The sequence below is a fragment of the Mirounga angustirostris genome, unplaced genomic scaffold (genome assembly GCF_029215605.1).
Source record: "Mirounga angustirostris isolate CCGP_5_RB_7025 unplaced genomic scaffold, mMirAng1.0.hap1 SCAF_1, whole genome shotgun sequence".
NCBI classification, from domain to species: domain Eukaryota; kingdom Metazoa; phylum Chordata; class Mammalia; order Carnivora; family Phocidae; genus Mirounga; species Mirounga angustirostris.
Genome location: NW_026991709.1, coordinates 187,995,713 through 188,021,695, shown reverse-complemented (window position 1 = coordinate 188,021,695; position 25,983 = coordinate 187,995,713). Strand labels below are relative to the sequence as shown.

Genomic DNA, 25,983 nt, shown 5'->3' with positions numbered 1-25,983 from the left:
TGTTGATCTTTTGCTTAGATGATCTGTCCATTTCAGTGAGGGGGATGTTAAAGTCCCCCACTATTATTGTATTGTTGTTGATGTGTTTCTTTGCTTTTGTTATTAATTGCCTTATATAATTGGCTGCTCCCATGTTAGGGGCATAGATATTTACAATTGTTAGATCTTCTTGTTGGATAGATCCTTTAAGTATGATATAGTGTCCTTCCTCATCTCTTATTACAGTCTTTGGTTTAAAATCTAATTTGTCTGATATAAGGATTGCCACCCCAGCTTTCTTTTGGTGTCCATTAGCATGGTAAATGGTTTTCCACCCCCTCACTTTCAATCTGGGGGTGTCTTTGGGTCTAAAATGAGTCTCTTGCAGACAGCATATCGATGGATCTTGTTTTTTAATCCAGTCTGTTAGCCTGTGTCTTTTGATTGGGGCATTTAGCCCATTTACATTCAAGGTAACTATTGAAAGATAGGAATTTAGTGCCATTGTATTGCCTGTAAGGTGACTGTTACCATATATTGTCTGTGTTCCTTTCTGGTCTATGTTGCTTTTAGGGTCTCTCTTTGCTTAGAGGACCCCTTTCAAGATTTCCTGTAGGGCTGGTTTTGTGTTTGCAAATTCCTTTAGTTTTTTTTTGTCCTGGAAACTTTTTATCTCTCCTTCAATTTTCAATGACAGCCTAGCTGGATAGAGTATTCTTGGCTGCATATTTTTCTCATTTAGTGCTCTGAATATATCCTGCCAGTCCTTTCTGGCCTGCCAGGTCTCTGTGGATAGGTCTGTTGCCAATCTAATGTTTCTACCATTGTAGGTTACATATCTCTTCTCCCGAGCTGCTTTCAGGATTTTCTCTTTGTCTGTGAGACTTGTAAGTTTTACTATTAGATGTCGGGGAGTTGACCTATTTTTATTGATTTTGAGAGGGGTTCTCTGTGCTTCCTGGATTTTCATGCCTGTTTCTTTCCCCAAATTAGGGAAGTTCTCTGCTATAATTTGCTCCATTATACCTTCTGCCCCCCTCTCTCTTTCTTCTTCTTCTGGGATCCCAATTATTCTAATGTTGTTTCGTCTTATGGTATCACTTATCTCTCGAATTCTGCCCTCATGATCCAGTAGTTGTTTATCTCTCTTTTTCTCAGCTTCTTTATTTTCCAGCATTTCATCTTCTATATTACTGATTCTCTCTTCTGCCTCATTTATTCTAGCAGTTAGTGCCCCCATTTTTGATTGCACCTCATTAATAGCCTTTTTGATTTCTACTTGGTTGGATTTTAGCTCTTTTACTTCTCCAGAAAGAGTTTCTCTAATAACTTCCATATTTTTTTCAAGCCCAGCTAGTATCTTTAAAGTGATGATTCTGAACTCTAGATCTGACATCGTACTAATGTCCGTATTGAGTAGGTCCCTGGCAGTCGGTACTGCCTCTTGTTCTTTTTGTTGAGGTGATTTTTTCCGTCTCGTCATTTTGTGCAGAGGAGAATAGATTAATGAGAGAACAAAATGCTAGCAGAGTAACCACGTCCCCAGAAAATATACTTTAAACAAATCAGAAAAGACCTGAAGCAGTGGGATAAGAAGGGGAAAGAGAGAAAAAAAAAGAAAAAAAAAGAAAAAGATAAAGATAAAAACAACAACAAACAAAACAAAAGAACAACAACAAAAGAAAAACCAGAATGTGATCAAATATGATCTATATGGTATATAGATCAGTGCCACACACTAGATTTGGGGTGTGTTTTGGTCTTTTAGAAGAAAGTGTCTCCCAAAATTTTAAAGAAAGAAAAACTTATATATGTACAAAAATAAGGGTTGATATGATGAAGGGATGGAAAATGACTGTAAAAATGGAAATTATAAAAAATTTTATAAAAGGAATTGATAAGAAGTTGTTTGAAAAAAGAAAGAGGATTTAAAAAAAGAAAAAAGAAAAAGAAAAAAAAAGGGAGAGGATGTGATCAGGCAGGGGAATAGAGAACACCATATACTAGAGATTTAGGGTATATTTTAATCTGTTAGAAGAAACTATCTCAAAATTTTAAAGAGAGAACAACTTATATATATAAGCCAAAAATATGGGTAACTACTATGAAGGGATAGAATATGACTCTAAAAATGAAAAATAAAAATGTTTTTTTTTAAAAAAAGGGATTGATAAGATGTTGTTTGAAAAAGGGAAAAAGAAAAATTCAAAAAGAAATAAAAAGACAAAAAGACAGTTAAAAAAAAAATTAACTTTAAAAGACTAAGGAATCATGGTAAAAAAGCCGTGAATTCTATGTGCAGTAGTCCCTTAGCGCTGGAGTTCTGCTGTTCTCATTGATCGGTAAACTTGGTCTTGGCTGGCTGTTCTTGCTGGTCTTCTGGGGAGGGGCCTGTTGCCGTGGTTTCCAAATGTCTCTGCCGGAGGCGGAATAGCCCCGCCCTTGCCCCCTCCCGGCTAAGTAATCTGCTCGGGTTTGCTCTCCGGGGCTTTTGTTCCCTGCGAGCTTTCCGTACAGCTTTGGAGGCGGAGAGTGAAAATGGCGGCCTCCCAATCTCCGCCCCGGAGGAGCCGAGAACTCGGGGCCCGCTCCTCAGTGAGCCCCCAGAGAAAAGCCGTCAGTCACTCCCGTCTCCCCGGTCTGCAGCTGCACTCCGTGCTCAACCGGCCTGTGACCGCGCGTTTCTCTCTCTGGCACCCGACCCCGGGTGGAGTCTCCAAACCCAGCAGATCCCTGCGGTGCCCTCCCGCGCGGCTCCTCCCGGGGGAGGAAGGTGAGTCTCCCCGGATCTGCCGCTTGTTGGGTCCCTGCTGGAGGAGCAGGGGCCCGACTGGGCCGCGGATCGCGGTTAATGGCAACCCCAGCTGAGAGCCCGCGCCTGGGCTCCGCCTCTGCAGCCGGCTTCCCTGCTGCGTTACCTGGGAGCTCTGCTGCCCTCAGGCACCCCCGGTCTTTCTGGGACCCCGAGGGTCCTGAGACCACACTGTCCCGGAGGGTTCCACCCCCCGCTTAGCCACCAGAGTGACGTCCCTCGGCGGAGCAGACTTTTAAAAGTTCCGATTTTGTGCTCCGCGGCTCTATCACTTGCCAGAAGCGGCCGACGGAGGCCCCTCCCCCGCCGTCTATCCTCCCGAATATCGCCTCGGATTCACTTCTCCGCACGTCCTACCTTCCAGAAAGTGGTCGCTTTTCTGCTGAGACAGTTGTTGCTCTTCTTTTCTTCGATCTCCTGTTGAGTTTGTAGGTGTTCAGAATGGTTTGATCCCTATCCAGCTGAATTCCTGAGAGGAGACGAAATCCAGGTCTCCTACTCCTCCGCCATCTTGCTCCGCCCCTTGTTGCTACTTTCCAAACAAACTCAGATTTGTTCATTTTAATACAATATCCCCTGCATCCCTGGCATTTACTCAAAGATATGAGAACTGACCAGGACCCATTTCCAAAACGGCAAGTCCAGTGCCATCTGGAACAAAAGCAGTTATCAGTCACTAACTGTTCACTGCTCAGAATAGGCATTTCCCTAGAAGCAGACACCAGAACTTTTCTTAAGTACAAACATGCGTATGACCCACGTCTTGTATCACACATGCCAAATGGGTTAAAAAGACCATGAGAAGTCAGGTTTCTTACTGTCAATATATAAGTAAAAAAAAATAATAATAATAAAGCTAAATTCAATCCATTATTAACCATTAAAAAGGCAGTACAACTCGGCAACCTCACATTTTTTCAGGCCAAGGTATTAAAATGCATTCATCTAAAATCACATTTTCATCCCAGGTCCCCTCTTTGATACAAGATAGAAGTCAACTAAAGCTAGCACTCTAAAGATACCTTTGGCATTTCAACCATTTTCTTCTGATACCGGAATTGTCAAGCATTTTCTTTAAAAAAAAAAAAAAAAAAAAAAAAAAATTCCTCAGAGGAAAAAGACAACCAGAAACTTGCAGCAAAATCAAATGAAAATATAAAACGCTTCTGTTATTTTAAGAACTTCACAGTCTCTTAGAACTCTATAAAATCGGTATACAATTTTAAAATTGTTCTTTTTTAGAGGACCTTCCTGAACCATTCTAGTTCTTATTTTTACTTCAATAGAGGAATATTTTCTAATATTATTTATAATGTAGACTATTTTTAAAAGAAGAGTTAAATATCAAGTAGTCATTCACATATCATTTAGTAGTTTACTGCTGTGATCATTAGTTTTATAAATTTACAAAATTTATTTAGCTAAAATTAAATTCAATGAATTTGGGCATCTATCATAAAATCACAATTATCTTTCAATGTATGTTTTCTTACTAGTATTATTTTCAATGTACAACAGTTATATGGCCAAGAAAGATTATTCCTAAAGTTTTCAAACATCCTGAAAACTCCCATGGGGGATATATATATATATATTTATATATTATTCTGGAAAAAATATAATATTTTTATAATATATATTTTTAAATATTTATAACATATAAAACCAGTTAGTCACTAATATTATATATAATATATATGTGATGTATTATATAAAATATTAATATTAAAACATATTACTAATATAAATATGATTAATATGAAAATATAATATTTTAATATAGAATATTAAAATATATAAATATATATAAAATAAATAATATATATCTTATTCTGGAAAAAATCTCAACATATTTATAGACTTATACATTCAGAATTATGGAAAGATTTATTTCAAAGTAAAATCACATTGTTGTGTGGAAAATGTTGCATTCTACATAGTAAATTAGAGGGAAAACAAAAAAAAATTCTAGAGAGTCAGTACAAAAGTCATATGCACACAGTCATGAGTGATACTTTCAGCAACATAAAAATAACTCCAGAATATTTCACCAATTCCTGCTTCTCCCATGGCAAAGAATAAATCTTCTACTGAAGTCAACAGGAGAAAAGACTACAACTCAGTGGTCAGAGAGAAATAAAACAACTCTAACACCAAGGACACTGAACAATGATCTAGAAGTTGCGATGCTCTCCAAGAAAAAAAAAAAATGCTATTTCAGACCCTAAAATGAAAACAACTGTTTTGCAGGTATATTTGTGTATGCATTTGCTTGAATGATCTCTAAGAGGTAAAGACACCAAGTCAGTCTCAAGTCTTCATGTAATACCTTATTTCCACATCACAAAAGTGCCACCCAATTTCTCTTACTATTATTATTCACAATTGATAACTGAAAACAAAGCACTCATGATATTCATTGGGCCCCTTTAGACGCACCTATTTATTTACACAGCTTTGATAGTGAAAAGGTCAAGTAAAAATTCACCTCCAAAGCCACGGTTGCTAAGCAACTCTTTTCAGAAGTTCTGCAACATTGATCAAGCATATTACTGGTGCCACCAACTGGATTCGGAATAAATGCAACATCTTACCTGGTTTCTCCAAAGGGAGAGGAAGGTGGATTCCTTGTTTACCTTTGCGGAAGGACATGGGAGGCCAACGCTGTATTCCTTTGGTCTGTTAAGTTCAGAGGCTTTTTATTTTTCCTCTCTTAAAAAAAAAAAAAGGATACGTCCTGGTACCACAGGTTTCCTATTCACAAGAGCAAAGGACAGTTCTGTTTTGAGAAAAACGACAGAGGGCTTGATGAGGTGTTGGCCAAATCGGAATGACATTTCCTCACAGTTGAAGCCTGAAAGAGAAAATGATTTAGGAAATGAGCTTTTATAAAATTCAGATGAGAAACACAGATTATACACAACTTTAAAGAAAGCAAATCCCATTACTACAGATATTTAGTTGCAAAGATGACGTCATTGAAGCTGTTCCCCACTGAATGTCCACTGAGATGGATTCTGGCAAGTCCTCCTAACATATATTCTCCTCTCCTTACCCAGCATTGTCTTGCTTTAGAGTGTTTTGAAGCAGAAGCTTGCACTTAGACAACAAAAAAAAGTCTTAAATCCTTCTGTGATTCAAGTTGTCACTTTAACCCAAATCTGCTAGGTGCTACCTGTCGGCTCATTTTTACCCATTCATTTCATCATCTTTGCTAAGATGAAATTTTTAATTGTTAAGCACTGCCTATAAACCGTTTAATTCGTAAATGATTTTCTCAAACGGTTTTATCTCTGTTTAAATAAAAGTAATTTAGAAAAAGTACAAACACCATTTGACCTTGCCTACAACTACAAAAACATGAGCACTCTGAGAGAACTATTAGAGTAAAAATTTCAAAACGGGGAAAAATTTTTGAGAAAAAGAAAGGGCAAAACAGAGTTCAAGAATGAGGACTCCTGGCTGATGCAGAGCCAAGATGCAGCAAGGCGTGTGAAATGTTCCATATCCTCTTTTTGGGGGAAAGCCATGGGGGTGCAGGGGTGGTTGAAGGAATTTGGCGCTTGGCATTTGGGGTATGAGGTAATAATTTTCCAAAAGTCAGATGCCTATACCTGGCAAAGTTACTTCTGAATGACTAAGACACAACCTCCTTGGGAAACCATTCATTTTTCTAATTTAGAAACTGCCCCACTGCAAAACTATGAAAATAGATCAACCCATGGGAAACCAGAAACTGGATTACAAAAAGGATGTCGTCAGAAAATAGTTGACTACCTTATAAAGCATAACAATAAGTGTACAATTGTTTGATGATCCTGATGTTCTCAATGACTCAAAAGATACAGAGGGCCATGCAAATGTCATCTACGGTCATCTAGAAGTACCCACATAGCGAGAACCTAACACATTTCAGGGACAAAGACATAAAATGGAAGCTTTGCCTCAATGGTACAAATACTGGTTTTCAGAACATTTACAACTAGCTCATGAAAGGCCATTAAGGCCATTGAAAATCATCTAACCTAGTGGTTCTCAAGGTAGGTTTCCTGGACCAGCAACATCAGCATCCCCTGGGAACTAATTAGAAATGTAAATTCTGTAAATTCCTACTCTGGACCTATCAAACCAGAAACTCTGGGAGAAGAGCCAAGCAATCTACGTTTGAATAAGCTGTCCAGATGATTCAGAACCATGATCAAGCCCAACTAGTCTCCCAATCCCTGGGTCCTTCCCTACAGAATCCTGGCCAACTAGCTGGCTAGCCTATGCTTGGGTATACCCAGTGGTGGGAAGTTCACCACCCATTGCTTCTAAGACAATTCCAGCAATTACATAGCTGCCCTTCCCACCAAGTCTATTTATTTGTCATGGATTTATGCCTTAGGGCCATATGAAACAAGGAGCACGCAAGGGGTAGTGCTTCAGATATTTAGAGTTAACCTTTACTCATTTCCCATTTTTCTAAAATAAACAAAGCACTTCGTTTCAGTCATTCTGCAAACAGCATTGATTCAATTCCACTGCAGCTCTTGGTGTTTTCTTGTTTTGTTTTTGCCTGCCCAGCATTTATGTCTGGCCATAGCACCCGGATTTTTCTTTGGGTAACACCCCACTGTATTCTGTTTGGGGGGCTATTCCCACTGCCTGATTCTAGGGACAAGAAAGTAATCCAGACATCCTTAGGCTTCTATCATGTGACTGGTTCAGGAGTGGAACAGGACAAAAAAATGAGCCACTGGAAGAAAGGAGATCCATGAGAGGATTACTACTGACAGTACAGAGAAAGAACTTTCTCCTGCTGAGTTGCCAATTTGGTAGGACATGAACTGGAACAACTAGAGGTTACACGGAGTAGAGTCTGCCTGACATCCAGAGCCCACAAGGAGGCCGGCAGAGCCAAGATAGAGACCCATTCCTAGGACATTTTTTGAGCACCTGGATCTAACAATGCTGTAAGGAATAGCATGCCCAGAATGTGTTTCCTCTCAAGGATTATTGTACAGAATTGACTGAAACACAGGCTCAGCTGATGAGCTCCTATTAGGAGTCCTTGAAAGGCTCTTCATCTGATTTTTCTTACCATTTCTCCTTTATCGCTATGCCCAGCCCCATTCTTTCCACCACAGAGCTTCACTTTTTCATAATATATTGTTTATCTTACTTGCATTTTATATTTTCCTTAAAATTTGTATATAAATTGTATCATACTTTAAATCTCATTCTGCCTTTTTTTTTCAACACTGTTTTAGAACTCATTCATGTTGCTCTAAGTAGATAAGGAATGAATTCATTCCTTTCTACTGCTTATTCACTCTCACTACATTACACTGTAATTTTCTTTCCCTGTCCCTCTAGTGCTGAAGAATTAGCTTGTCTCCCATCTTGTACCACAAATACCATTGTAGTGGCCACCTCCCCTGAGTGTGTAGGCTAGAATCCCATTATTTGGTTTTAATATCTGGATTTTCTAAAATAAATGCACCAGTTCGCATTCCCAGAAGCAATAGATGCAGATTTCTATTTTCTCACATCCTTGCCAGCACTTGTGAGCCTCTGATATCCTAGCTGTTACTGGTATGAGAGGCAAAAATGGAATCCCTTCATTTTACTTTCTCTCTCCAATGTGACCTATGTGAGTATTTCTCCTTCTTGTATTGCCAACTCACTTTTTGCCTTCTTTTATAGGAGTTTCCTCCCTTCTATTTTCTAATTTTTCAGAGTCCTTTGTATATTTAAGTATTGATCTTGGTCTTTTAAACATAATTATATTTTTACCATCTGTTAGCTTTCCTATCATATGATCCATTAAACAAAAAGCATTCATTTTGATGTATTCATTAATTTTCTTTTTATGGCTTGTGCTCTCTTACATAACAAACCCTTCTCTACCACAAGGTTATAAAAATATAGTCTTAAATTTTTGTCTATCAGGTTTATAGCTTCATTCTTAACAGGCACTTAATCCACTTGGAACTTTGCTTACAGTAGGAATTACAAAAATGTGTTTGGTTTTTATTTTTGTGAAACAATTTTCCTACCACCAATTGCTAGGAATAATTACACCAAATCCCCTTATTTACAAAGGAATGAGTCTGTACTTCCAATGTTGATTCTATGTTAGATGCTAAAGAACAGGGGTGCCAGATTTTTCTCTCTAAAGGGCCAGATTCAGCTGGTCACACAGGCTGCTGTAACCACTCAACCCTGTTACAGCAGCAAAAAAGCAGCCAAAGACAATACATAATAAATGGATGTGCTGTGTCCCAATAAAACTTTATTCCTAAGAACAGGCAGCAGCCTGGACTTGGCTTCTGGGCTGTAGTTCGTCAACTCCTATTATATAACGTTAATGCCTTGTAAAAGGAGGATTCTTCTTTATTCACCCATATGAATTTGAGATTCAACTCTGCCCCTTGAAAAAATTTATTCCTCAGATGTTGATTAGAATTACAGTGATTTTAAATTTTAATGGGGGAAACTTGACACCTTCACAATATTCAATCAATCCATTTATGGACGCTGCATTTATGTTCTATAATACCATAATAAAACTCTTGAAATAGAGTTTTAAATTTCCTTTATACGTTTTATGAATTCTTAGATTTATTCCTAGATAGCTTTTAGTTTATGTCACTATTGTAAATGGTATCTTATCATCATAGTTTATAATTGGTTATTCCCAATACAGAGGAAAGCTATTGATTTTTATATTTTGCTCTTACAAGCTGGCAACCTAGCTGAACCCTTGGATTGCTACTAATAGTTTCTGCTGATTCTCTCTGGTTTTCTATATAAATGATTTTACTTAGAAATAATGACAATTATCGCTCTCATTTCAATCTTTCTACTTTTGTTGGTTTGTCTTGTTGCATTGGTCAGGCATCTGGTAATGTGGTGAAAGGCAGAAGTAACACAGGCATCCTGGTCTTGCTCCCAACCTTAAAAGGAATGATGGAATGAGTTTAAACCTCGTCTGTTCCACTAAAAATGGTATCTGCCATAGGTTTTTAGTATAAAGGCGTTATCAAGCTTTAAAAAAAAAAAAAATCTCTATTTTAAGTCTGCTAAGGGTTGATTCCATTTAAAAAAAAGAACTTAGTTGTTTTTTTTTGTTTTTTTGTTTTTTTTTTAAAGATTTTATTTATTTGACAGAGACACAGCAAGAGAGGGAACACAAGCAGGGAGAGTGGGAGAGGGAGAAGCAGGCTTCCCGCCGAGCAGGGAACCTGATGTGGGGCTCGATCCCAGGACCCTGGGACCATGACCTGAGCCGAAGGCAGACGCTTAACCATCTGAGCCACCCAGGCGCCCCAAAAAAGAACTTAGTTTTGTTTTTTTTTTTTTAAAGATTTTATTTATTTATTTGACAGAGACAGAGACCGTGAGAGCAGGAACACAAGCAGCGGGAGTGGGAGAGGGAGAAGCAGGCTTCCCCCCGAGGAGGGAGCCCGATGTGGGACTCGATCCCAGGACCCTGGGACCGTGACCGGAGCCGAAGGCAGACGCCCAACGACTGAGCCACCCAGGTGCCCAAGAATTTAGTTTTATTAAATGTTTTTTGTCATTGATCACACAACCTCTTGTTCTTTGCCATTAATGTGATAAATTATGGTAACACTTTTTAAAATGCTGAAACATCCTTTCACTCTTATGAAAAATTAAACTTAGTCACAATTATTTTTAATACACAGCTAGATTTGAATTTAGTGTTTTTCATGTCATAAATGAAGTTAGCCAATATTTTTTACCTGGTTTTGTTTAAAAAAAAAAAATCAAACTTAGACGTTGGCTTTTCTTTGTTCTATAAGAAGTTTTATAAGCAAGGATTTTCTGTTTGAGATTTAAATAGAACTACTTGTCGGGCGCCTGGGTGGCTCAGTTGGTTAAGCGACTGCCTTCGGCTCAGGTCATGATCCTGGAGTCCCGGGATCGAGTCCCACATCAGGCTCCCTGCTCAGCAGGGAGTCTGCTTCTCCCTCTGACCCTCCTCCCTCTCATGCTCTCTGTTTCTCATTCTCTCTCTCGCAAATAAATAAAAATCGTAAAAAAAAAAAAAATAGAACTACTTGTCAAACTGTCTAGGTCTACTTTTATATCACAGGATTGTTTTGATAAGCATTATAATTTATTTAATGGTTACTGATCATTTTTCCCTTGCATCAATTTTTTAGCCTAAATTTATCCTAAATCTTTTTTTTCATCTAAATTGATCTTTATTGGTAAAAAACTCATTCTTTTAACAGATTAATAATGTAATCCATAATTATTTCTTTTACCTATTTTGTATTCATAATGTATATTTTTTATCAGTTTTCCTGGAATTATACCTAGCCTATTAAGCTTCAAAGAACTTTTTTCTAGTTCTTTGCTTTTATTATCTCTAGGTTATTGCTTATTTTCTGCAATAAAATTCTTTCCCCTTTTTTCTTCCTTCCTTGTTTCTTCAGATTTACCATGCCATAGTTTTTTTCTAATTACTTGAGCTCAACATTGAGCTTAGGGGGTTTCAGACTTTCTATTTTCCTCCTAGGTAACAAAAAGTTACACATTGCCTTCAAAGTACTCCATTACTAGCTCTCTCAAACGTTGACCTTTGTGCTTTTATTACTACTCAATGTAAAACTTTGCTATTCTTGTTATCATTTCCCATTTCACCTGAGGGTTATTTTGTAGTAGGGTCTTTTCATTTCCAAACATACGAGATATTTCTGCTTTTTCTTAACGATGACTAATTTTAAAGTGCTGTAGTTTAAAGCACTAGGACTATATATTCTGCATTTGTTGAGAAGTTCTACACACATGGTAAACCAAACTCATTGGCTGTTACCCAAATCTGTTCTTTGCTTACTCTGGCTTATTATTTCATCTGCTTCTGAAAAGATGGTGCTGGATTTCTAGGATTGCTGAATCTGTGTCAAAGGGCATCAATTCCTGCCTTCTGTACTATGGCATGTGCATATGCTCCTATTCATTTTACTCCCCTGAACTACTGTTCCTTTTTCTCTTTGTATTTGACAAGCATCACTTTTTTCATCCCCTTATCATTAGACTGTGTCCTCTTAAATGTATTTTATAAATAATATGGCATTTTGTTTTCTGTCCGTGGGACAATCTGTCTTGATTAGTTTAACCCTCAGACATTTATGCCAATTCTTCTTTAAGCTTATTTGGAACCTTCTATTTCACCTTTGTTTCCATCTTCTCTTTGTTTCACTTTTTTCTCCTTCCTACCGTCCACTGACTCAGATCAAATTTCTTCCTGTGGGTCTGAAAATTCTGCAACCTATTTCCTCTCAATAGAGATTATTCTTATTATAATCTAAACTAGTGCTCAACTTCCCCATCATAAAAGCAGATCCATCTCTCAGTCCCTTGGCATATTCTTACCACCTTAGATCTCTTTTAGGTATCTTCCCCACCCCCCACCCCCCAGGTCTACCTTCTGATGCACTGAAATACAGCATTGTAATTTCATGTAGTTACTGATATGCTGGGTTTTTATTTGTACCCTCAGAGATCTTGTCTGAAAACAGTGGATGATGGTATACGTAAAGCTCATCTCACTATGTCACATGAAATAGTACCAAAAAAATGGTAATATTTTTCTATCTCTTTGCCCAAATCCAATTAGCCTCTTCTTTAGTCGCGGTAAAATTCTGCCCATTTGTGCTGCTAGTGGACATGCTTCCTCAAGTTTTAATTTCAATGAAGAAAAACACTCCAGCAACTATAAAAGGAACAGAAGTAGAGCAAAGAGTCAGAGCCAATATCGTGTGATGGGAAGATTACTGCATCTCCAGGATCTCAAACTGTCTGCAAGGCTGAGATAAATATTAAATACTTTCCCCTCACGTGAAGATGACCGAAAGCAATTTCATTTTAAGCTGAAGTAAAATTGTTTTTTTTGTGTTTTTTTGTTTTTTTTTTAACCCAACAAGAAGGCTAAATGTACCAATCTTCTGTTGAATTCCCAGAGGAAAATCACCTCCGGGGATCTGTTACTTAATATGGAGTTGGCTTCTGGCATCCACAAAACCAAGCACCGGGTTAGGGACTTCAGTCTAAGCTTTAGGTCTCCTCAGACTTATTAGCAGCCTCAGGTAAGACCAAAATAGAAGGCTAACTCCAGAAACAGTGACTGAGTACTGCATGTGTCTGTTTATAAACAATAGCATATTAATGAACACCTAAAGTCTTACACTTTTAGCTACTTCTTTAATTTATATTCCTTAATAATAACATCTGTTATCTTGAACAAAAACTATATGCCTTCAAGGTATTAAATCAGTCTCTATTTCCCACCTTTCCAGCTGTTGAAGTTATCTGTACCCTACAGTCCCTTTTCCTCTCTATCCACTATAACCTGTCTCTGCCTCTCTATCTCCTAGAACTCACAGCAGCTGGTAGCATCACGTTATTTTTAGGACTTTGTCTTCAAAATTTAGTACAGAGAAAGGAATTAATGAAAAGGTCTCTACTGACTGTTCACATTTAATTTTGTGACTCAGTGGATTTGATCAGTCATTTTCTGATAGGGCTAGATAGGCAACCTAATTCACAGTGAAATAAGGTTCAACGGGCACAAAAGCAAATGCTCTAAAATGTTAAATTTCCCAACCATTAACAACAGGAGATGACAATAGCTCACTTCAGGGTAGGTCAGGTTTCTTCCTGGTTTGCTTTCAAAATGTGATGTTAATGTCCAACTAAAATAACTGCCATATGCTTCTAAACTTGTCCCTGAAAAGAAAAAATCAACTGTAGAATTCGAACAGAAAAGGCCCTCCAAGATCGAATAGATACATTCCCCTCATTTTAGAGATATTGAGTAACTTGGCAGGCCAAGTGGCTTACTCAAATTCACTGTGAACCTCAGAGGGTCTCCTTTAGAGGATACTATTTGGGGAAGATACAAACTCTTCGTAAGGATTTCTCAAATTTGGGAATCTAGGACTTGAGAGACCCCACTTTCAGAATCTCTCAAGTAAAGATAACTGTCACATTCAGGAATCGTTTGGTGCCAAAACTATAGGGCAGTAGTCTTGTAGGACAGTGAGCTGGTGATCCGGAATACATGCCTATGTCTATCACATTCATATTATTTCGTCAAATGGAGAAGACAAAATATGAACTCCTTTTTGAGAATGGGAGGACCCTTCAAAGCCCAACAACCCAAGTTTGAGAAGCTCAGGACTTTAGCAAAGGCACCTACCAGATCATGCCTGTGAGGATGTAAAATCTTACTCAACAGACCACCAGGAGCCCATTTCATGACTCTCTCTTTTCCCTAAAGAGAATGATTTCTTTGGGATAAATTTAAGTCTTCATATTTCCCCAAGCAAGGTAATAGGCTGATTACTCAAAATGTGGTCTACGGACCAACAAGATCTGCATCCCCTGAGAGATGTTAGAAATGCAGGTGCCCAGGCTCCCCCCGGCCAAACCATCAGCATCATTCCATATTTAAACAAGATTCCAAGTTGTGCTGTATGCATATTAAAGTTTGAGAAGCACTTCCCTAGAGCACTAGTTCCAATTAAAATCACCATGGGAGCTTTTCTAAAACAATAGATTCTTAAGCTCCTTCCTGGCCTGACTCCAGCAGAACCTCTGGGATAACGATGTTAAGAACACAGCTCAAGGATCAGTCTGTGAAATGGGGAGAACAACAGTACCTTCCTCTCCAGGACACACGTAAAGCATTTAATAAGTATTTTATAAATCTAGTCATCATATCATTGTTGGTATTTTATGCTGTCAAAAGTAATGCCAGGGGCATCTGGGTTAAGTGTCCGTCTTCAGTTCAGGTCATGATCCCAGCGTCCTGGGATCGAGCCCCACATCAGGCTCCCTGCTCAGCAGGGAACCTGCTTCTCCCTGTGCCTCTCCCCCTGCTCTCTCGAATAAAATCTTTAATTAAAAAAAAAGTAATGCCAATTTTTATTCAACAAATAATTGTTAACTGCCAGCTAACACATAATATTGCCAAGCTGCTTAGAAAAGTGCTTTCGTATAAATAGTACAGAATTATTAAATTAAAAAACAAGTAAAACCATCTATTTGGTGCTGCACTACCACTAGGTGACTGCTATCCTCTCCTCACTCGGAGTAGAGCAGTGTCAGTTAAAAGGTAGCACCTGAGGGGCACCTGGGTGGCTCAGCTGGTTAACTGACTGACTCTTGATCCTCAGCTCAGGTCTTGATCTCAGGGTTGTGAGTTCAATCCCCACATTGGGCTCCACGCTGGGTGGGGAGCCTACTTCTTAAAAAAAAAAAAAAAAAAAAGCACCTGATAAAATAGAAATAGCTAATACCATACTCAGTATTTCCATTCCAAGTGATTTCTATATAAAAAATTACTTAATCCTCCTGACAATGCTATGAGGAATGTGTTTCATACAACATGTGTGTATCTCTTTGAGCTCAATTCCTAGATTTAAGAATCACTGTTCAAAGGATACTGAACCTTTGAAGCTATTGATATGTACCGCTAAATATCTCACAAAAGACTGATAAAAATTTACATTCAAAAGTAATATGGGCAAAAGTCCTATTTCCCCATAACTTTGTCAGCACTGGGTATTCTTCGATTCTCCAAACCTCTAGTAAAAATTTGTTCATCCTTAGGAATGTAATGTCGGGGGAAATGACCATTCTAGCTCAAATAATCTGGCATGAAAATGGACACCTCCTAGGCACCCAAGGATCCAGACACATCGGAAAAGAAATTCGGTCTTTTGGTTAAAAGAATGAAAATGTTATCTTTTACCTTGAAAAATAAATGTGTTATTCCATTATGATTGGGCACGGTGAGATTTACTTTGAAAGTCATATGCTGTTTTTATATCCATTCAGCCAATGGCAGGAATGTAGACCAATCCTAGAAGGCATGACCAACTGTCTGAGTGTCATCAGAAGATACCACATTGCAAATAACTCCAGCTCCTTTCCCAACTGGTAAACATGCTTCAATTCCAATTCACTTCATTTAAAAACTGAGGATTCGTAAAGGTTCATCAAAAATGTAAATGAGATAGAAAAGCTGCTGGCTAACGAATCCTAAGAGCAACTCTACCAGAAAAGAAGACCTGTCATCTCACTGAGGAACAGCATATTTTCAGCAGGCCAGGCTCTCAAACATATTTTATTGCAGACTAGGCCAACAATCAAAGATACATAAATGGATAGCTGGAGACAATTTAGGTTTAGGTGACTTATAAAACATTCTAAACTTACAGGCATATGTCAAAATTCCACAGAAGCCAGCATAACAACATCCCACAAGAAGGTGACAAGAACAAAGAGAAAGAAGACAGTCTGAAGGGTCTCGGAATTCAAGCAAATAAAAGCGTACCTGCAACATTTTTATACCAAGAAAAAATTTTTAGTGAAGTAGATTAAGTAATCAAACTACGGTGTCACTAAAGAAGAATTTTCATTTGTTAATAACTCAAAAAAAAAAAAAAAAAACCCAAAAAACAAAAACTGAAGCTCAGCTATTTATAAGCAAAACACACAGGCATTTCAAAATGCCAACTGCTTCTTCAAGATCTCACTTCATCAGCAACCTCTCCTCCTCCCCTGTCACATTCATGTGTTGCAATTTTTGCTTGTTAACCAACTCTGATCTCACTCCCCTGGTTCCTTCCCTTTCTCCTACAAAGGTGTTCAGAGATTGCCTACACTTAAGTCTTTCCTTGAATTGGTTCCTCATTAAACCAATCACTCAGCCAGCAAGTACTTGTTATATATTCGTCACTTTCTAAATATTATTCTAGTGGTGAACATGCCAGACCAGGCCCCTATTCTCATGGGGCATTTTAGGGGCAGGGTAAGGAGGCTCAGTAAGTGGTAGAGACCACAAGCCAATCAGCAAGCTGACATATTTCTGATTTTGATTAAAAGGAAATAATTTGGGTGCCAAAGGAGGTAGTGACTTGGAGGGGATTGAAGGAATGGGTTTAGTGGTGATGGAAAGGGAATTAAACATTTGATCTGGGACTTGAATGAGGAGCCCACTATAGGTGAGGATCAGGGGACATAGCTTTCCATGGAAACAACAGGTGCCAAGGTAAGAATGAGCTCCTGGTCTTAAAGGAATGGAAGGAAAAAAAAAAAAAGGATGGGAGAGACAGCAGAGCCTAAGAACAGGAAGCAAAACAGAAAGGTGAGGAGGTAAGTTGAAAGATAGCTAGGGACCAGATCATGCAAGGCCTCGTTTGGAATTTCATTCAATGAGTGACAAGAAGTTTGTGATGAAAAAGATTTAAGCTAGAGTGCTCAATTTTCAAATTTCACTTTTTTAAAAGATTTTTTTTTTTTAAAGATTTTATTTATTTATTTGACAGAGAGACACAGCGGGAAAGGGAACACAAGCAGGGGGAGTGGGAGGGAGAAGCAGGCTTCCTTCAGAGCAGGGAGCCCGATGCGGGGCTCGACCCCAGGACCCTGGGATCATGACCCGAGCCGAAGGCAGACACCTAATGACTGAGCCACCCAGGTGCCCCAAAAGATTTTCTTTTTTTGACGCAGGGAGAGTGCACAAGCAGGGGGAGCAGCAGAGGGAGAGGGAGAAGCAGGTTCTCCGCTGAGCAGGGAACCCGTCACGGGGCTCGATCCCAGGACCCTGGGATCACAACCTGAGCCGAAGGCAGACGTTTGACCACCTGAGCCACCCAGGCGCCGCTCTAATTTCATTTTTTTAAGCAGATCTTCACTAATGTATGTTAAAATTATCTCAGGTTTTTTTTTAATGCCCCCCACGCCCTAAGTATTTTTTAAATTGAGCTACAATTTACATACCATAAAATTCACTCATTTAAATGTACGTCAGTGGTTTTTAGTATCATCACAAAGTTGTGTAATTATCACCAAAATATTTTCTTCACTCCAAAAAGAAACACCACATCCTTTAGCAGTGGCTTCCCCTTTCCCCTCTACACAGCCCGTGGCAACCATTCATCTACTTTGTCTCAATGTATTTGCCCATTCTGGACATACATAGAAATGGAATTATACATGTAACCTTTTGTGTCTGGCTTCTTTCACTTGGCATCATGTTTCAATGTTCATCCATATTGTAATAGGGTGTCAGCACTCCATTGCCTTTAAATGCTGAATCCCATCCCATTGTATGCCTAGACTGCATTTTTTTTTTTTTTAACTATTTATAAATTGATGGACATTTGAGGCATTTCTACTTTGGGGCTAGTATGAATAGTGCTGCTATGAAGATTCAGGTACAAGCTTTTGTGTTAGCCTAGGCTTTCAGTTCTCTTTGAGTGTATACCTAGGAGTGGAACTGCTGGGTCATATGGAAACTCTGTATGGAACATTTTGAGGAACTGCCAAACGGTTATCCTTAGCGACTCCACCATTTTACCTTACCACCATCAATGAATAAAGGTTCCAGTTTCTCAACATCCTCACCAACAGCTCACTCCCACATATTTTAATTGGCCTGGGTTACACCTGGGCATCCTTTGGGTTGCTTTGAAGAGTTCTCATGGTAATCCTAATGTGTAGGGAGGCCCAAGAACCTTTTACTCCTGCCTGTTCATTGCCAACATCCTGACAAGGATTTACACTTACACCCAGTACTGCCTGCCCCAGAACTCTCTGGACCGGTTATATTCTTGCCACCACCCCCCACTTAATAATGACATCTGCTCTGTAGCTGATTCATCCAGGGAAAGAATAAAATACAAATAAGATATAATCTTATATTTATGATATATATGTAACCTTGTATTTATGTAATTATAATATATAACCCTGTATTTATATGATTATATAGAATCTTGTATTTATATAATTACATTATATAACCTTATACTTATATAAATTACATGTAACCTTATATTTATAATAGTCATTTTCAGAGTACAATGAGTAAACCAAAATTTTTTTTAAATTTGTGTGTTGTACATGTACATAGGAGAAATCTGGAAATTCAAAATGATTTTCCTGTGACAAAACGGGTTTGAATAATTTTATTGTCTTTTCCGTATACTTTTATTTTCTACCATTACCATGCACTAGAGAAGCTTTTCAAGGAATTATCTTCAAGTATCCTCGGGTAATATGAATTACCAACCCCATTCTCCTCACTGACCCACCGGAGACCCGTTCTTTAAAGAGAGACCACCTGTAAAAAGTATTTGCTCCTAAAGTTCTTTTCATCAAGGAAAGAAAGATAAATAGAATAGATGACTTGTGTTTTACACTTCAACCTGACCTTGAGTATTTATTAAACACAGTACCATATGTGCAAAAATGTATAAAATTCAAAATTATTTATGTCACTTAAAAAATGTTTCCTGCTAAACCAAACACAGGTGGTGAAGGTCTATAACACCAGTATTGAGGCCTAGAGTCATTTAGAAAATCAACAGCCTGTGTTTGTAGATAACCAGCTCAAGAGTGAAAGACAGAAGCTTGGATAAAAAGGAAGCAGATTTCTAAACTGAAGGACAAAGTATGGCATGACTGCTTGGTCTGATGGAGGCTGAGAGTCATCTTAGCAGTAAAAATAGCCCAAACTGTATCTTCATATGGACTGCAATAGCAGAGGGGAACTTACAGGTTAGGATATTAAAACAATACTTTATGATGACAGATGGTAGCTACACTTGTGGTGAGCATAGCATAACACAAACTATAGAATCATTATGTTGTAAACCTGAAACAAATGTAACACTGTGCATCAACTATAGTCAAAAAACAATTTTTTAATATTTAAGAGATGTTCCTGTTGAGGGGGAAAAAAATTGGGGGCACTTGGCAGATGCTTAACTGAGCCACCCTTCAGCCCAGGTCAGGATCCCAGTGCCCTGGGATCAAGCCCCACAAGGGGGGAGCCTGCTCCTCCCCCTGCTCATGTGTGCTCTCATGCCCTCTCTCAAATAAAATCTTTAAAAAGAAAAAAAAAATCACCTTAATGTCATATATCCTTCTGGAGTAATCAAATTTATCACTGCATTTCCATTCATACTATACTCTTCATATTAATCATGAAAGATTCATAAGAGTTCAACTCCACAGGCTGGATAGCAGTGTGGGGACACCAACTCTGAACCCATGCCAAAAGTTTGTATAGTACATCTGTGATCTTCCAGAAGAAGAAACCATGTCAACATCCTTTCGTCAGTGCACAGGCCCCTCAGAAGTTAAGAGACACCCAAGGCTCTTTAACTTTAAGGTTTCTTGCATGTTAAAAAAAATTTTTTTTAAATACTAACAAAATTGCCCAAATTGTGTTAAATTTTAAACACTAACACTGAACAGACTGAAGCTCCCAAAGCAAATGAACAAGACAATGATTATTGCGACACATAAGAAAAAGGATTCCACCACTTTTTAACATGAAATGTGTGGATTTTTGTGGTGAAGCCATGCAACTCATGGCTTTTGCTAAAATGGAATATTAAGGCTAATTACAGTGTCAATTATAGCTACATGGATGGATGGATAGCTATGTGTATGGCTATCGATGGATGTACTTCTATTTTAAGTGTTCTACCATATTCAGCAATTTCTGATTGTGCTATTCAGAAGATAATTACATGAATGATAAGATCTGTGATTTAACAGTCCACTTCAGGTGGTAGGATCTAGGAAGGGTGCAAGTTTAGAAATGTCTGAAGTCCTTCCTTCAATCCTGTTCAATAGCATATGGAAAATTCACCTGACATTAAGATCTAAATTCAAGGCCTTGAACCCAAGGCCATTCCAGACTACTCATCCACTGGCTTCTCCCAGAAGTCCTCAGACGTGGATCAAATGAAGTCACAAGAAGCCAACCATAACTTTTAGATCTCCCATGGTCCAACCTTACTGAGGCAGCAGCAACTATGACAGGTTCTCACTCATGGGGCCTTGAAACAGAACTCCCACCCAGTCCCCACTTCTGTATATTTTGCCATCATAAAATAGGAACTAAAACATGAAGTCCATCCCAGTCCGACCCTTCTCTCCCCACAACCGCACCCCCCTTGGCTTTTAAAGCACAGCATTACACAAGGCTCCATCCAGGGTAGTTTCAATTTCATCGCCTGAAAAATGCCTCCTCACTTCCCTGTGCCAGAGCCAAATAGGTAGTTCTCTCTCTTAGAGTGACAATGGTGTTTTCTCATCCTCTCACCATGATGGGCACTCATCAGGGGATCTCCATTCCTACCCATCTCATTACCTCTTCATTCTATTTGTCACCATTTGGAAATTCAGAACTCTTACTATTAGCTTACTCTTATGAACAGTAATGAGGCTCCTGCTGCCTACTGGGGAGCATCATCAAACACTAACGAGCAGGCACTCCGAGACCCACACCTGAATCCCATCACGGGGCTCCATTGTTCAGGCCAGGTGGGACGTTTCTGTCCACAGGCGAGCTTCTGCGGGAGAGCTGGAGTTTGCAGGTGGCTATTATGCATTCACTTTGGTCGTATGACTCACACAGCCTCCCTGTGTGGTCGTACTCATTTACATACTGGCTATTATCTCCCTTATAATAACACTGTACAGTTTCATTTTTCCTTGTTCTCTCTTCACTTGTTTAAGGACTTACTGGAGCTGAGAGTGCTCAAAGAGAAGACTAACTGGTCATTTTCTTACTGCTCCTTTTGACCTCTTCCTGACCTCAAGAGGAGGAGGCTCTTATCATGTAGGTGATCTGTCTGTATAAGCCTTCCTTGAGGTCTCCCACAGTGTCCAGCATGTTGCCTCAAACACAAAAGGTGCTGGGTAAATATTAAGTGGCATGTATACAGTTTTCTGAGTACCTAAGAAAGACGGGCCCCGATCCATAGGAGACAAAAAGATAAAGGATGAAGCAGCAGCTGGTCCCCCCTTAAACTATGACAAGGATGTCTTTGTAGTTAATAAGAGGGGACTGACCTGAAATTCATCTCTTTCTGGACTTAATATCCTTTTATAGCAGCTAGAACCTTGCACCCACGACAACAAATGAGAATTGACTGAATACCCCTGTGTGCCAGAGCCTGTTAGGTACTTGACCTACATGAGCTCATCTGAACCCCAACAGCCTGTACAGTAGATATTGAGAAAACAAAACCCATGTTAGCTAAGAGCCCAAAGCTCCTCTCAGTAAAGGTTGCCAAGTACTACTCAGAAAAAAGCAGGGCAAGATGAGTGTGTGGGATGGCTTTTGGGGAATGGAGACCCCCCCCCAAAGGGGATGGAGACCAGAATGAGAGGTTAGGAGCAGTGGCCTCACCCAGGTGTCAAACCTGTATCTTGAGTAGCTGCTCCCTCCTTTCCCCAGTGAACACCATGATGAACACTATCTAGGAAGGACTGTGCTCAGAGGTAAGAATGTTTTCACAGCTTTCAAAAGCTAAGACAAGACATTTCTGAAAGTACTTGGGGGTCAGCATTTATGATGCCAGCAAGAACACCTCTCACTGATATCCATCATGTAGATATGGAAAACCTATGCAGTAACTTATTTAATATGGGCATTTGTGAGTCATTCTAACAACATGGAGAGCCCTGCAGCTCTAGCTGTAAACCAGGCATAATGCTATAAACACTTTATGTAAGGATCTCACTTAATCCTATCAATACCCTTGCGACAGCTTTTCATCATTGGGATTTTATAGAGAAAGCACTGAGAGTGTAAGTCACTAGACCAAGTCCACTCGGCACATAAAAGGTGGTGCTTAGAGCTCTACCCAGGGCACTGGACTCCTCTCTACCTCCAGCAACACTAAGAAAGATCTTCTGCCCACATGGTGTCACTTGCTATACTTTCATTGTAAATGATCATGACAGATGTCTGCATCCAGGTGGGTGAGAAGAGCAGGGGACAGGAAGAACACAGAAAAAGGTCAGGAATTAATTTTCAAGTGCACCCATGTGGCTGTCTACAGGGTCAATCTGGTTTTCCACAGGTGGAAAGGGATTACTCAGAGCCCACAGGGTGGCCGTGCCTGGGATCTAAAGGCCCGACAGACAGGCCAAGGGCATTATCATCAGGCCCCTTGCCTCTCCACGTAGCTCTGTCTCAAGTGCTCAGTTCGCCTGGGACCTGACAGCATGCAGAGCTCGAGGCAACTCTACCTCGAGTATGTGCTGTTGCTAAGGGTAATTTGTGGCAACTTTCACTGCCAAGTCGGCTGCAAAACACAATAATTAAAAGGCTGACAAGCAATCACTAATTAAGTGCATCAGTATTGTTGAACGGATTTGGAGTCCTAGGAAAATTATGATGAGTGTTCTCCCAGAGGGGCACCTTTAGAGTTTTATCATCTTAAAGCCTCTTGCTTTTAAAAATAACATTCCAGGTGCCAGCTATTAGAAACCTATACTTTTGAACCTTGGTTTAATGACCAAAGTGAGAAAGGTCATTGTTTTTCCAAAAAAAAAAAAAGCAGCAAGGCACCTGGGTGGCTCAGTCGGTTAAGCGACTGCCTTCGGCTCAGGTCATGATCCTGGAGTCCCGGGATCGAGTCCCGAGTCGGGCTCCCTGCTCAGCAGGGAGTCTGCTTCTCCCTCTGACCCTCCCCCCTCTCATGTGCTGTCTCTCTCATTCTGTCTCAAATAAATAAAATCTTAAAAAAAAAAGCAGCAAATGTTTTTGTTTTGTTTTGTTTTAAGATTTTATTTATTTGACACAGAGAGAGAGAGAGCACAAACAGGAGAAGCAGGCTCCCCGCTGAGCAAGGAGCCCGATGCGGGGCTCGATCCCAGGACCCTGGGATCATGACCTGAGCCAAAGGCAGACGCTTAACTGACTGAGCCACCCAGGCGCCCCAGCAAATGATTTTTTAAATTTTATTTTCTCTTGAAAAATTTTTATGCCCGTTTCAAATGATTTTGTTTAGATGCGGAAACCCCACGCAGAATCGCTGCCGATAAGGCAGAGGTGTGTACCCTAGACCCTCTGAACCACCCCGCCTGCTGGGATCTCCCCGCCCTGCTTCCCTGAGACAGATGGACGCCTGAAGCCTTTTCATGATTCAGTTTCATTCAGCATGCTCCTCCTTCGTCCCTGTGTCTGGGAAGAAGAACACTGTCCCCGCTAACCACAGATTCCCAAGAACTCTTATCCTCCATGAAAAGCATAAAAGGTGCTTGGTCAGCTCACTGCCTGGTTTTGTTTCTATCGGGAAGGGCCCATGCCTGGAACTGTGCCTTCCTTCCTCCTCCAGTATCAATGACAGACACCACTTACCAACTAGGACATCCTTGGGCACGATTTTCTTCACAGAACTTTCGAGATCGTCATTACCAATCAATTAGAGTTGCTGCATGACACATGTAACCTATTTTTCGTTTCTTTAGACTGGTGATCCAGAGAAAGCTTTCATGGTGGCCCCAAGATAGTTCTATCCATTTCAGGCGAAGGATACGGTAACATGTGTAACTCCCAGAATTTCAACTCTTTGAATTAGGAACATGAATAATAAACTTCTAGCACTGAAATAACATGTCCTATGGTAATCCTCTGACTAATCACCTTGTTAATAAATATCTAAAGACCACATTTTTCTCTGGGCTTCCAGCTTCCATGGGAACATTCTGACAGTGACATAATTTTTAAATTAGTAGGTTTATTCATAGTTTTACATTAGTAAATGCCAAGCTTCTTACTAATTAGCAAATTCTGTAAATCCACAGTAGTAGTAATTTTCAACTATATAGCAAATTAATGAGGAAAAAAAGAGACAATTAAAATTTCCCTAAGGGGCACTTATTTCTATGAAATTCAGCACAAAGCAAGAAAACATTAACCCATTTTGAGGGTGCATTTAGCAAGGATTACAAAAAATTTGTCACTGTCACCGAGAAGGAGTGAAGTACACATTTACCACGGAGCACTCTCTGTTACCGCTAAATTCTCAGATGACGTTTTCTCAGATTGCTGTGTCTGGAATTTCTCCTCTTGCCTTCGATTTTGTTAAATGCATTTTTGGGGCAGTTTCTCATTTAATAAGGTCCAATTATTTGTTGATGCTTCCACTCAAATTGCTGGTGCACTTTTTCGGGCTTTAGAAGACAATGCATGGTATAATACTCGGATCTTCAAAAAACTGCCCCACAAGAGTCTCTGCTCACCAAGCGCTTGTTGGTATCAATCCCACTTCCTCCACCAACTGGCTGAGAGGGTGGAAAACATACCTTCTTCTGGGTGGCTGTTTAACCTCCCAGCTCCAGAAGAGGAGAGAAAGCATAGCCCACCTATGGGCACTTCTGCCGTTTCTTTACAAAGCTTTCCTACAAACACTGTTAAACAAATCTGCTTGTCTTCTCAAATTCTCCTTCAACTGCTTAAGCCTATTGTGAAGATGTTAGAGTCCTCCTGTGTTGGTGGCCATGGAAACCACCTGTGCACAGCATGGCACGCGGGTCTTCTCTTTGCTTTTCTGGGCACACTAGGCTGCTGAAGACAGGCTAGAGCCCTATGTTTGGAGAAGTGCAGAGGTTTCAAGAGGAGGGCTCCCCCCCCACAAAGATTTCAGATCACAGTTAATACCAAAATTAAAATGCACCATGGGATGCTCTGAGGGGCAAACTGCACAACATGTAAGTGCACACACTAGGCAGTACACAGACGACTATAGCTTCCATTTGGGGCCATGTCCTTTCACCACCTTGGCTATGGATGACGCAATCTGTTGAAGAAGGGGGTCTTTGCCAATTAGAGTAGCACACGTGGAAGGGCCTGGCCTACCACTCTGTCCTAGTTATGGTATTGGTGACACACTCCAAGTAGAACACCCCTCACACCCCCACTGTGGCTGTGCATTCACTTCCCCATCTCATGTACTAGATCATGATCTCCTTGAGGGCAGAGAACGCAATCTGAGAACAGGGTTATCTATCAACCCCCTCCCTGAGCCAACTGAGAAGCCATGTGAGGCAGGGAGGGGGAAGAGAACAGTTTTATGGAGGGCTGGGCATTTCCCATCAGTCTCGGAATCCTATGGGCAAACCTTAACAGAAGCCAAATGGGTTCTCCCACCACCTCACCCCAGGGCCCCAGGTACGCAGTGCTGGTCGGATGAGACTTCCTCCCTCAGTCCAAGGTTGAAAATGGTAACTGGGAAGTTCTTTTACAGAGACTAATGAATGCACCATTCGGAGCTATGGGCAAGTCCAAGCAAAAGAAGGCAGTTTAACACCTTTTCTACCTTTAAATGACAAAAGTATCCCCCCATAGCATGTAG

At 39.9% G+C, this 25,983-nt stretch overlaps 1 protein-coding gene across 4 annotated transcripts in view; it reads right to left on the bottom strand.

Moving 5' to 3' along the window:
• FHIT (fragile histidine triad diadenosine triphosphatase) overlaps positions 1-25,983 on the bottom strand; it is a 1,508,464-nt gene that overhangs the window by 816,209 nt on the left and 666,272 nt on the right. For all 4 annotated transcript variants that reach the window (XM_045862036.3, XM_064594290.1, XM_054504652.2 and 1 more), the window contains one exon: positions 5,526-5,645. In XM_045862036.3, coding sequence (XP_045717992.1) covers positions 5,526-5,628 — 103 coding nt within the window. In that variant the 5' untranslated portion in view covers positions 5,629-5,645. The remainder of the gene's footprint in view (positions 1-5,525; positions 5,646-25,983) is intronic.